General features: G+C 41.1%; 1 protein-coding gene across 1 annotated transcript in view; it reads right to left on the minus strand.

The window, feature by feature from the left end:
• Window positions 1–8,627: 8,627 nt before the first annotated feature.
• Window positions 8,628–14,366, minus strand: part of LOC311628947 (leucine-rich repeat and guanylate kinase domain-containing protein-like) — a 90,104-nt gene continuing 84,365 nt past the window's right edge. The window contains exons 19-20 of the mRNA XM_084896575.1: window positions 11,649–11,767; window positions 8,628–9,569 (exon numbers count right to left, since the gene is read on the minus strand). Of these exons, the coding sequence (XP_084752701.1) occupies window positions 9,427–9,569; window positions 11,649–11,767 (262 nt within the window). The 3' untranslated portion in view covers window positions 8,628–9,426. The remainder of the gene's footprint in view (window positions 9,570–11,648; window positions 11,768–14,366) is intronic.

Here is a 14,366-nt window from a genome sequence, read left to right on the forward strand (position 1 = left end):
GGAATAAAATCCAAAGTTAAGTCCACATGCCAAGTCTTGGTATAGCCCCTGAGCACAGCACCCTGGGAGAGTAGAAAGAAAATATACCCCAGAACAGCAGAATATATGTATTCAACAAATGTTAAAAAATTCAGTCACCTCTCACCTCATCTGTCTACTAGGATACAGAAATCAAACAGATTCCTACCTACGTTATCGTAGAACTATTTTCTGAAATGCTCTCCTCCCTTCACTTCTCCTCTGGGCTTTTAGATTAAGAATTTGACAATGAGAAAGCAATCATGTGAAAGAATTGGTAGTAAACACCGAAACTACTGCAAAACCCAGAGAGAAATAAAACTACATAACTACTGAATATGATGCCAAAAGAGAGGGGACGGGGAGTCCCATACACTGAGCCTATAATTCCTAATTAAATTTATAATTGTGAAAATTGGAAAGGCAGGGAGAAATAAAAACATTTTAAATTCAATGATATATAGCAGAGTAGGGAAAAATATATCTTCCAAATCACTATAAATGAAAAGAACAAATATATACAAAAGACATAAACCAGTAAGCAAAACAGCTGTTTTTTATAGTCTCTAACTCTCCACAAAATATAAACAAAATGACAGAAATAGGACTGAACTCATCGGTATTAAAACAAAATAAAGATAGTTTCGCTCTACCACTGAAGATGAACTGAGTTAGAGACGAAATCTAACTACGTCTCTTACAACAGTGAGACCCAAATCAAATTACACAGAAAGAATATGATGAGAAGGATAGAATAAAATATGTCAGGCAAACAAATATAAGCAGAGGTGGCACTGATCTTATCAAAGGAAAAGTTCAAGGCCCTTTTATACTGAAGCAAAGTGAAATCCATATCTCTGTTATAATAGTCCTGAGCATTTATGAGCTGATTAATATAACATCAAAATTTATAGAACAAAAAACTGTTTGATATGTAAGAAGACAGACACAGAACACAACTATAGTGAGGTACTAAAATACCTAGATCATCTATGATAGAGCAAATTGAAAACAATAAGAGGATATCTCTAAGCAGTTTAAACAATGCAATTAGTATCCAGCCAGCATGGCTCAGTGGTTGAGCATCGATCTATGAACCAGGAGGTCACAGTTCAATTCCTGGTCAGGGAACATGCCCAGGTTGCAGGTTCAATTCCCAGTGGGCCTGCAGGAGGCAGCCAATCAATGATTCTTTCTCATCATTGATGTTCTCTCTCTCTCTCTCTTTCTCTCTCTCTCTCTCTCCCTCTCTGAAATCAATAAAAAAATATTTAAAAAATATATAATTAGTAAAACTGAATTAGTAGATGTAGCAACATTTTATACCATAGACTTTCAACTCCACTGGTTTAAAAATAGCACACCCCAAAGCATAAATAACATTAACAAAGTTTATACAATATAATTACATAAACCACATTTTTGATAGGGGGAAGGGGATCCAACAAGAATAGGACCACAGATGTTGAACGATTATTCACCTTACTAACTGTAGATAAGAGTTTTCCTACAGACCCTAGGAAACTGGAGGATGTGTTGCAAGGAGAAACACAGGTTGTAAAAACATCAGAGATGCCTCAGAGCCCGGATGGGTCCATTACTCAGAAAGAAAATACATGCTGACAACAAAAGACAGGAGATACTTTGATTTGGTTGCCGTGCCTGGACCCGGAACCCTCCCGGGAGTTTGCCTCAGAAATGCTGACCATGCTCGGTCCCAGGACTGGGGGGAGCTGTGTTAAAAGTCTTAGCAAATTAACTACCTTGATATTGGACTTCAAGATCCTGGAAGGAGACACACGGACCACGGGTCCTGTAGCCCTCCTCCTACCTCCTCCCTCCGCCCTCACATGTAGCCTTTCTTCCTTACCCACATGCAAACAGCCCGCTAGGAGGGGCGGTTAGAGCAGATTTACAGGCGCTTTTCCTGCTGCTCTCCCATCCTGCCGGCATTACTGGAATAAACGCTCAGATATGATTCAACCTTGTCTCTGCTTAATTTGGCTCAAGTAGTGACAGGTGGCCCCAAACAATAATGATAAACCCTTTTGCTTTTCACTGTTCCATATGGTAGCCACCAGCACATGCGGTTATTTACATCTAAATTAATAAAAGTAAAACTAAAAACTTAGTTCCTCAGTCACAGTAGCCACTTGGGGCTATTTTGTGGCTTCCATATTGGACGATGTAGATATTTCTATACATTTATATTCTCACAGAAAACTCTATTGGACAGAGCTGCTTTTAGAAAATAGAATTCATGATAACAAGTGGGGACCAAATAGTTAATATTCAATATGCATAATTCTCAATAAAAATATAAAACACTAACATACCGGGTTAAAAATGTAACAAAGACCTGAACCAACAATTTTTTTTTTTAATCCTCACCCGAAAATATTTTTCCATTGATTTTTGAGAGAGAGTGGAAGAGAGAGGGAAAGACAGAGAGAGACATCAATGTGAGAGAGACACATCGAATGGTTGCCTCCTGCATGAGCCCCAACCAGGGCCTGGGCCGGGGAGAAGCCTGCAATCAGGGTCCACACCCATGACCGGAATCAAACCCTGGGCCCTTCAGTCCACAGGCGTACACTTGAACCACTGAGCCAAAGCGTCTAGGGCAACCAACAGTCGTTAAGAAGGAAATACTAATTTTACAAAAGCATATGAAAAATATTTAAACCTAGTCAACAAAATAACACATAATAATGATGAGATTATCACTGCTTTATGCTAATGAGCGTGACAACATGATCACTTGTAAACTGCTGAAGGGAAATATTAAAAACTTGAATTTCATCCCAGAAATCTTCCACTCAACCACCTAGCTGTGGACTTGAACTACACATTGGAATCACTCTGGGGACTTTAAAAAAAAAAAAAAATGCAATGCTTGAGCCCCCAAGCCCACAGATCCTTCTCTAATTGGCTTGGGAAGGAGCCTGGGCTTTGGTGTTGTTCAAGCTTAAGGAGAGGCTGATGTGCAGACCCAGTTGACAGCTATTATTCTAGACTCTAGACTCGAGCCATGGTCAGCAAACTACGGCCCACATGCGGCTCTTTGGCCCCTTGAATGCGGCTCTTCCACAAAATACCATGGCCTGGGCAAGTCTATTTTGAAGAAGCGGCGTTAGAAGAAGTTTAAAAAATTTGGTCTCAAAAGAAATTTCAATCATTGTACTGTTGATATTTGGCTCTGTTGACCAATGAGTTTGCCGATCACTGCTCTAGAGACAACATCGGGGTCCAGGAACAGCAGAAATCTGACCTGATGTGGGACCTTCAGAGCAGGCACTAAGCCTACTGTTTGGCCTACCATGTGCAGCCCGGCAGGCAGCCTGCTCACCGAGGTCCCAGTTGATCCACGTGGTGGGCACTCACCCAGGAATGAATACTCTAGGTGTCAAGGCAGAGAGAGGCTCAGACAGACCCTGGCCCCAGAGTGACACATGGAGCAGTGGGCTTATCATGCGCTTTCATGAAAAGATCCGAAGCTGCATTAGAGGAGGGCTGGCATACCTGCAGCGGTCTGGATGGTGGGGATGTGGCCGCAGCCACAGGCATGGATCCTGGAGAGCAAGCAGGCAAGGCCACGGCGCTTCTCATTCATGCAGGAACCGTTGGCTTCCCGGATGTCTTGAAACTCTGTGTCTCCCCTGGAAGTTGGGTGCAACCTATGTCCCAGGTAAAAACCAAGGGAGGAGAAACAGAATGGAGTGAGATGGTCCCGAATGGATTAAGAATAAGATTAAGTTTCTTTTGCTTTGGATTTGAGCTCAAGATGAAGTGAGTGTGGCATGGGGTGTTCTTGCTCAATACACATGCATTATCTAGCTTAATTACCACGAGGATCCCAACAGGCATTCCAGTTAGAATCTTAATTTTATAGACAACGCTTTGCTTCGGACAGAAAGCAATTTACATTTCCAACACTTTTTGCTTTATATGCTTTGATGTTACTCAATTCATAGATACAGACAACAGATTGGTGGTTATCGGAAAGGAAGGCAAAAATGGGTAGAGGGGGGTCACATGTATGGTGATAAATGAAAACCAGACTTTGATGGTGAACCTATTATAATGCATACAGATAGCCTATTATAATGGTGTTTTATCTGAAAATTATATGCTGTTAGTAACCAATGTTACAACAATAAAAATAAAAAAATAAAATGTTTTAAAAAACAAATGCCAAATAAAAATTATAAGGTTTTGTGACTACTATATCTTAGTAATGGGATGTGTCTGGTTTACTGTAAAAGTGTATTTTATGTATCATTTACTGATTTTTTTTGTCTTGACCTCTTACTTTGACTAAAATATCACTACTTGTTCATTTGTGTGGAAGCATTTCTGTTTATGTGCAGCTAACTTTTCTACAGTCAGCAGGTAATCGGGAGGAAGGCAGGAGGGAAGGAGAAAGGAAGAAAGAAGAGAGAGAGAGCAGCTAGAGAAAAAAGAACAGAAACTCAATCACTGTAAGAAGTTTTTTTTAAAAAAAATATAACAGTATGAGTAAGTTGAAAAAAACACACAACAAAAAGGAAAATAAATGATGTGATTAATATGATTAATATGATTGAATTCATACATACCTCAAACTTCTGTGCCTTACAAGGAAAACACCTTCTTTTGTATACTCATTCAGAGTAAAACTTACCATAAACCAGAGATTAAGTGAAGCTTGTTTTTCCAAAGAAGTTTATCTGCCAAAAATTTAAAGCAAATCTCACACTAAATAGTGAAGCTTTAGAAATATTCTTTAAAAGTCAGGAGTGGATAAGGATGCCCACTATCATTGCTTCTATTCAGCATTGTATTGGAGCTTCTTTCCAGAGCAGTTTTCACACAGAAAAAAAAAAAAAAAAAAAAGAAATAAAATAAAAAAGAAGAAATAGAATAATAGGAATGGAAACAAATCATTGTCATTCTTTTGGTAGTATTATCTGGATGGAAATCTTGAAATTAGCTACAAATATGCTGTTAGAATTAATAAATATGATATTTATAGAAATGGACCACATTCTATACACCAGTCACAGAAAATATAATCTTAAAGAATTTTCTATTTACAATAACCAAAAAAAGGCACATAGGCATAAGTCTCACTAAAGATAATTATACAACTGTGTAAAGGAATTAAAGAAAAACTACACAAATGAAGCATTTTACAGAAAGGGAGATCCAATATAAAAAAGACAAGCCTCCCCAAACTTAGGAATTAAATGTAATTCTAGTAAACTCCAAGTAAGTGCTTTGTAAAGTGTGATAAACAAATTCTAAAATTACTTGAAAATATGAACAGCCAAACTAATTTTAAAGACTATCAAAGGGCACGACTTGTCTACCATGTTTTAAGTCTTATCATCAATGAACTGCAAATAAAAGAGCAACACGGAGGGCCCAGAATCAGACCCATTCACTTATGGAAACAATACACGAGAGGATTGGTCTTCCAGATTAGCGAGGAAAGAGATGGAACCCCTGGAAATACATCTGAGACCTACCCCACACTGTGCACAGAAGTCCATCCCAGGTATTGCATAGGCCTAGATGGGAAGAGCAAAACTTTTTTTTTTTTAAAGAAGGCATTTAGAATCCTATCTAGAAGACTAAATAAAGATTCAGAAGACACAAAAAGTACAAACCATAAAGAAAAAGATTGACACAAATAAAAAACATTTATTCATTAAAAAAGAACACTTTTAAAAGTGGAGAGACAAGAGGCAGCCTCGGAAAAGACATCTGCAATACACATAGTGAACTAAAAGATAATAATTAGAATATGTAAATAAATACTGGAAATTGATAAAAATAATTTAATTAAAAACTAGGTAAAAAATAGGCAATTCACAGAAGAGAAGCCATAAGCTGCTAATCATCTTATAAAAAAAATGTTCAAACTTACCAGCAATTGGAGAAATTCAAGTTAAACACTACAATAAGTTTACATTAACAGCCACTGGGCGAGCAATACAATGACTGTCAATTCCGCTTGTGCATGAAAATGTGGAAAATGGAAAGTTACATGTTGGTGAGGGCATATTAGGGTAACCAACATAGCAATATCTGGTAAAGTTAAGATCTGTATCCTATAACACAGCAATTTAACTTCTAGACAAGAATATTTTAGATGCATCCTTTGAAGTATCAAAAAAAAAAAAAAAGTGGAAACTAGCATTCATCACCAGGAAAGTGAATAAATTGTGGTTTATTCTTACAATGGAATATTGCACAGCAGGGAGAATTAAAACAATCTACATGGATTAATCCCATAAATATAATGTTTAGAAAATAGTTGATTGCTGAATATACACAGAAGAGAAAGTCCCCGATTTAAATGATTCAATTTACAATTTTTTTAACTTTATGATGCTGCCACAGCAATGTCCATTCAGTACAAACTGGCCAGGCTAAGCTTTGTTCAGCAGGTTAGGGGTATTAAAAGCATTTTCAATTTACATTTTCAACTTAAAATGGGGTTAGCAGGATGTAACCCCATTAAAAACCAAGGAGCATCTATATAATATGAATATATTATAAAAGCTTATGTGGTTTAGAGATAGAGACATATGCATTAAAGTCTTTATCAAATTGAGGAAGACATTCTCTATTCCTGAATTTTTATCACGAATGGAAGTTTGACTTACGAATGCTTTTTCTGCATCAACTGATGTGACCATCGGTTTTTCTTGTTTAGCCTGTTATTATAGTGGATAACATTGGTTGATTAAAATATTTAAGAAATCTTGTCATCCCTGGGATAAACCCCACCTGATCATGACATATAGTTCTTTTTCTGGATGAGTGAAATTTCCTTGTATTTTGTTAAGGATCTTTACAGCTAATAGTATATCCATGAATGATATTAACCTGTAGTTTTCTTTCTTTAGACTGCTTGTCTAATTTTGGTATCAGGGTAATAGTGGCCTCATTGAATAAGTTGGGAAGTATTCCTTCTATTGCTATTTTCTGGGAGAGACTGCATAGAATTGGTGTGAATTCTTCTGTAAACATTCGGTAGAATTCTCCAGGGAATGCATCTGGGCCTGGGGATTTCTTCTTCGGAATTATGAATTCTGTAATACATTTCTTTAATATCTTTAATATAATTATAGTGTCATTAGAGGCCCAGTGCACGAAATTTGTGCACACAGGTGGTCCCTCAGCCCCGCCTGCGCCCTCACACAGTCTGGGAGCCCTCAGGGGATAAACAGGCCTAAGCCAGCAGTCAGATATCCTTAGTGCTGCTGCGGAAGTGGGAGAGGCTCCTGCCACTGGCGCTGCACTCGCCAGCCGTGAGCCTGGCTTCTGGCTGAGCAGTGTTTCCCCTGTGGGTGCACACTGATCACCAAGGGTAAGTCCTGCATTGTGTGTCTGCCCCCCGGTGGTCAGCGCATGTCATAGCGACTGGTCGTTCCACCATAGGTCAATTTGCATACGTATTAGCCTATTATTATATAAGATTCAAATTATTACCTAGGGGTCGGCAAACTGGTGAACGAGGAAGTTTAGAATCCCCACTAGGCCTTCACTGAGACCACCTTGGCGGGGAAGGAAGGAGCACTCCTCTCTCCTCCGCACAGGCCCAGGTAAGGAGATGGTGGTGGAAGTGCTGGGTCTCCTCAGACCTTCTCTGATGCCACTGATGGTAAGGGGAGGAGGTGCCTCATTACTACCAGGCAGGGAATGGAAGTCCGGGCTAAAGTAACTCAGTTACTGTCTATACGCTTTCTCTCCTGCTAGGCTGCCGCCTTCCTTGTAGGTAGAGAGCGCAGGCTTTGTGCTGAAGTCTTTATTGATGGCATGGCTAGTGTTTGAGGCCCCAGCTCTTCCAGCACCCAGCTCACGGTAATTGAGGCAAAAGGAAAACCAGCACTGTGCTGTCACTCAGGTCCCGACGTCTCTCTTCTCCCTTTTACCTCTCAGCCTTATGTTTGCTTTGTATGTATTTTCTAGGATTTTAGCTGTACTTAGAAGGAGAAACAAGGAAGAGTGCACGTCCTCCACATTGTCTGAAATTGTAACTGTTAGATCTTCCATTGCATCTGAAATATTTCACAATCATTTTTGAAAAGATGAGATGTTGCAGGTGAAAGTAACTATTCATTAAGATGTTTGGGGCACAAGGCCCACTCTCTGGTTTCCTACTTTCCCAGAGAGGACTGCCTCCCCTTTCCTGTGCAGCCTGGTCCTCCTCCCCACATCCCACCCCCATTCCCTCCCACCAACCCTCAGAAAAGAACTGTGTCCAGCTCCTGCAGAGAACTGGGCTGTGGAAGACAGATGAGGGCAAGTCATGGTACATCCACATCCCAGCCAGGGGGGAGGAATAAATTAAAGGGGGTTTGGATATGTTAAAAGGGGGAGTCATTAGAGGGTTTTGTTATTTAAAATGTGTAACAATTAGTGCAGCACTACTGAAGGCTCCTGCCCCCAAGAGAGACCATTTACCAACCCAAGTGGATGTGCTGCAATATTTTAACAACCAGGATAATCTTACTTGACACATATCAGCTGAATGCCAGCCTTACCTGTAACTTCTCCATATTTTCTTTCTGCAAACGCTAGTAGCAAGTAGTGAGACCATAAAGATTATTAAAACATTTCCAATGGCAAGCAATACACGATCAGAGTCAGGAAAGGGTGAAATAAAAAAATCTCTCATACTTTTTATTCCTTCACATTGCTAAAGCTAGTCAAGAACCATGAAAATTCCGTTAATTAACTCCCTTTGAGAGATGCGATTGATATCATGTTTGGCATAGCTAAGTGGAACTCTACAATCCTGTCATACTCAGAAGAATAAAAATATTTCAGTTCCCTAGAGTATACACTAAGGTTATAAATGGACACAGTGATATTTCAAGAGCACAATCCCAGGTGGATATATCGAAAAATCACAGGGTGGAATAAATGGTGATGGAAGGAGACCTGGCTTGTGGTGGTGAACTCACAGTACAGTGTTCAGATGGTGTGTTGTGGAGTTGGGCACCTGAAACCTGTATAATTTTGTTGATCAGTACATTCATTCAACAAAAAGAAACAAAACACACACACACACACACACACACACAAAATAAAACCAAAATCACGTTGCACATAGCAACACAGAGATCCTGGGAGACTCTGCCATCAGATCTCTTCAGGCAGGAAGCACTGGAAAAGTGATTAATGGCTGTGGGAAAAACAAATTCCTTTTCTAAAAGTTAAGAATAACTTACATTAAAAACAAAACAAAACACTATTCAGAGAATCACAAAAGAAATTGATTGAGAGAATTAAGGCATACAGGACATTCTTTTGTAGGTAGCTGGCTATGCAAGAAGCAGCCAGGATCCATGGCCAGGTGAGACACAGGAACTGGACGTGATCTGAGCAAGGTTTCCATGTTAGTATACAATGTCAAGAACTGTTGTACTTCCGGCCCTGAGGGATTGAAGGGAGGGAGGGTTTGATGTTGGAACCTGGGTGAGTCATGAGTGATATCGTGTGTCTTCTGTGTTGCAAAAACACCTTTTCATATTGGAGTGACATCTTTTGTGGTGCTATAAAACATGAGGAAAGATACAGTACATATAGTTAACACCTTGCTACATTAAACAGAGAAAATAAGCATTGCATGATGTAAGCACCAGAATAATATTGATAATTTTAACAAACTTTAAAGACTATATGACATCCAAACAGGAAAAACAGAGGGTGAGGTTCAGAATATATCGTGTGTGATTGGACAAGCCTTGGGCCGTGTAGACTTGCACAACCACCAGGAGGTTGCTATAGCAAGCAATTCCTATGCTGCTGTTCTACGCTGCTCCTAACCACAGTAACAGTGACCTGCATCATATCCTTTCACAGTCATGCATAAGTAGGCTTAGCATATGCATGTGTGCATGCATTCATACACACACACACACACACACACACACACACACACACACACGCGCGCGCGTGTGCGCGCGCTCGCACCTTATATAGAATGTAAGATATTACTATACTTCTGTAGGAGCAATATTATTCCCAAGGCTGATTTGCCCAACAGCAGACAGCCAGACAGTAGCAGAAATGGAACCAGAACCCAGGTCTTCTTGATTCCTAACCCAATGTTCTTTCTATGGTACCACCCAGCAGGCAACAGCCCCAATTTGCTCTGTTTGGCCAGGCTATGATTGGAACAAGGATGTGGGCAGAGGAGAACACACGAGATGGGATAGGTCGAGGCACTCTGTCCAGTGGGAGCTGGGACATGATGAGCTGTGGTGACATGAGTGGTCCAGGGCCCCTGGGTACTCTCAGATACTGGAGTGGCTGGTCATAGTCTTTAAGGGGTTCCTAGCATACTTCCCACTCCTGTATGATGACATGAAGTGTCTATTTGAGAATTTGGGATTATTTCCTGGAACTCTGGTCCTGAGACTCTAATCCTTATTGCTTATACCCTTTCTCATGTGCAAAATCCTTAAAGATACCTTATCTCAGCCAGCTATCCTGGATTTAACTACAGCAGAGTTTAGAACAGTGGTTGGCAAACTGCGGCTCTTTGGCCCCTTGAGTGTGGCTCTTCCACAAAATGCCACGGCCTGGGCGAGTCTATTTTGAAGAAGTGGCGTTAGAAGAAGTTTAAAAAATTTGGTTCTCAAAAGAAATTTCAATCATACTGTGGATATCTGGCTCTGTGGACTAATGAGTTTGCCGACCACTAATGGGTTAGAAGATGGCTGTTTTAGGAACCTCTTCCTTCCTGTATGTGTCCTCTTGTCCCTCCCTGGCAACCTAACAGGTCTATATTCTGTTTCTGGTTCCCCTGTTCACCCGAGCAAGCGGGGATCCTCACCTGCTGCTTCTGGACTCAGGCAGAACATCCCACCCCCACCCCAGGCTACACACAGCGGCTCCCTCCTGGCCTCCAGGTCCTAGGGAACTCCCGCGATCTCCTCTTTCCCCGTCAGTCACACACAGAACCCGGCTTCCATCCCGACACTGGGTTCCTTTACCACTTGCCCGTTTCCATCTCTAACGCTTCAATGTCCTCACACTGTTCGAGGCCTTGACTCGTTGACATTTATGAACATTGCACTGAGCCTCGTGTTCAAAGACAAAAATGCAATGACCATCTGTCTGCACACGAAGATATGCATTCACATGTGTGTTGGGGAGCAATGGGTAAAAAAGTGTGTGAAGTGAGGGGGGGGCGGTTAGACTGGGCCAGATCCTTCAAACCTAACAGCCTCAGGATTCTCCCGGAGTAGCCAGCAACCTGAAACCTTCCATGCTTCTCTCTTCACCTTCACTCAAAGGAGCCCAGCTTATCAAAGGGGGGTCCCAGGTCATCTCTCCTCCAGAGAGCACCTGCCCCCTGCAAGAGGTATGGTCAGGGGGGAGGGACAGCAGCATCCTCTCTAAGTAGCTATGTGACCTTGGGCACATTCCTGACCTTTCTGAAGTTTGTTTCTCATCTATAATGATGTGAGACAAATAACCCACCCTACCTACCAGGAGAGGTTCTGACTTAAAACACTCATTTAGTTTTAAAAAAAAAAATCCATAATTGTGAGAAACAGGGTAGGAAATACATACAATTATAATATTACTATTTGTATGAGAACCAGATGTAAAACGACTCCTACCTTTAAGGGACTTATCATCCTTCGTATCACTTACTCCGGGAGATTCAAAAGGCAATTCTTTTAGCCACGGACAAGACTGAAACAATTCAGAATATTTCCCACCATGGGTATCCATGCTGCTGAAAATTGAAAAAAAAAAAAATGAATGAATGATACCTGTTATTTGAAAAACTACTAATGGCCACGCAACCTATGCCCATGACTTCATTGGGTTACCTTTATCAAGTCCTCTCAGAAGTCTGCAAACAAGTCTCTGTTGAGCTCAAGTTTTCACTGGTATCTGTAGCAAGACCTAGATAGCAGCTGACATTGAGTACTGTGCATATTAGCATAAACGTCTCATCTCTCATACAAAACAGAACTGAGTACCTACGAAGAGCACAATGTTGGGATAGGTGCTGGAGCATGAAACTAGATAGGTCAGGCACAGGCCCTGATTTCTGGGACTTCAGAATCAAGTGCAACTAGGTACAGTGGGTCCTGCTCTTTCAAGGAGAAAGAAAAGGAGAGCATGTCAGGAAGCCTGATCTGGACCACACACTGGGCATGTCTAAGCCTCTTTTGGAGGCTGTGATTTCATCCGGCTCTTAGGATGAGGTTGGGGTGTGGTCTGGATGCCTTGAAGTTCCTGCGTCTGGTAGTGCACTGCCTCCCACCCGGTTTCTCTCCTTGCGGGAATCACCTGCTCCTTGGCGATCTCTCAGGGGAGCCAGCCCTCCCTTCGTGGCTCATCCAGCAGAGCACTGCGAGTGGTCGAGCTCCATCCATAGCAACGTTGGACATTATTTCTTGTATTGATTAATTAGCTTGTCTCCCATACTTTGTAAACTCTTTATTTCTTTTCCTCATTTATCCTTTGAAGATGTTCGTGTTTTCCATATCAATTTGTACTCTTTTTTTAAAAAAAATATATTTTATTGATTTTGTACTCTTTTTTTAAAAAAAATATATTTTATTGATTTTGTACAGAGAGGAAGGGAAAGAGATAGAGAATTAGAAACATCGAAGAGAGAGAGTCATCAATCAGCTGCCTCTTGCACACCTCCTACTGGGGATATGCCCGCAACCAAGATACATGCCCTTGACCGGAATCGAACCCGGGACCTTGCAGTCCCCAAGCCGACGCTCTATCCATTGAGCCTAACTGGTTTCGGCTGTGTGTACTCTTTATGTACTGAATGCCCACTCTTTTGTTGTACTTTAAAGAGCTTGCTGTTTTCCTTTTAATTTTATTTTAAAGCTAGAGAAATTTGAAATGTTTAAATCATAAAAAAAATATATTCATCTTTTCATCTGTGATTTTTCCTCATTTCTCTAAAAAATATTTCATTAACACTTTAATCAACCCACCATATGAATATAGTTACAACTAAGTCATATTATACGAAGGGCTTATCAAAAAAGCAACACTCCCCCGACTTTTCCTCCCCAGAACAATTCTACCACTATTTTCAGGTGCTTCATCTGTCAGATCTTCACCTTCATTTATTCTACTTAAAACCTCCACTTCTTGTTCCAACAACAACAGATGGTATATATTGACCTTCCACCTCCATGTCCTAAACTTTGTCCTTAGAGTTCCACTTTTCACTGTCAATGTTAAATTTTAGATTTAGCCGAAGGTTGAGTTAAAATGTTGAAAATAGGCGATTGCTTACTGCAGAGACCAGTAGTTGGCTGTGATTATTCTTTCTCCTCTATTATCCCAGGTAATGATTCCTATCTCTGTAAAAAAAAAATGCATTTCGAGGATCAGCTTCAAGGAGACCTCCACTTGTTCACATTCCACATTTAAATACACACCTGGTAGTACAAGTTGAGTCTGTTCAAGATAAAGCCTGCCATTTAAATGTTAACCAGGATGATACTGTGACAAAAATGGGTAAAAGTCTTGAGGTGATGTCTTCAGATCAGGCTCTACTGCTGGAAGCACAGTTAGCTATCTGGGCCTGTCCTTGTCCCAGGAGGAAACGTAGTGGGTGACACGTCCAATGTGAGCCCAAGTTCACTGCCTGTGTGATGTTTGAGTGGCAAGCAGAGGCTGCAGTTCCTGGGTGGTAGTTCATGGCTGGAATCCAGCACCAGCTCTCCTGGAAACACCTGCCTTTGCTGGACCTGAGCTCCCTATCAACGATAGCAAAGGCTAGGTGACACCAATATTCCTACCCAGAGATAGTCCAATCACCCTACACTCAGGGGTTCTGCTTAGACATTTTGATTACTTGTTATCAACTGATAGCGAAGTCAAATTGCTTCCTTAATGGAGGAGATCACTCTTTTCATTTATTTATTTTTTAATATATTTTATTGATTTTGTACAGAGAGGAAGGGAGAGAGATAGAGTTAGAAACATCGATGAGAGAGAGTCATTGAACAGCTGCCTCTTGCACACCCCCTACTGGGGATATGCCCACAACCAAGGCACATGCCCTTAACCAGAATCGAACCCGGGACCTTTCAGTCCCCAAGCCGACGCTCTATCCATTGAGCCAAACTGGTTTCAGCGAGAAGATCACTCTTGGACTGAATTCTTGTGTCTTTTGCTGGACAATAGCATTTGGAACCTCCTCTCTGAATGCTAGGCCCCTTCTGGTCGGACACCCAAGCTCCTAGAAGCTCTTGTTCCCCAATGTCTTGCTCACACACAGAGTTACTGAGCTTGTCCACAAAGCACCTCCTCGAGAAGGATAACCTTGGTGCAACCAATACTGCTCACAC

Source organism: Pipistrellus hanaki (genome assembly GCF_964339955.1).
Source record: "Pipistrellus hanaki genome assembly, chromosome: 10".
NCBI lineage: Eukaryota > Metazoa > Chordata > Mammalia > Chiroptera > Vespertilionidae > Pipistrellus > Pipistrellus hanaki.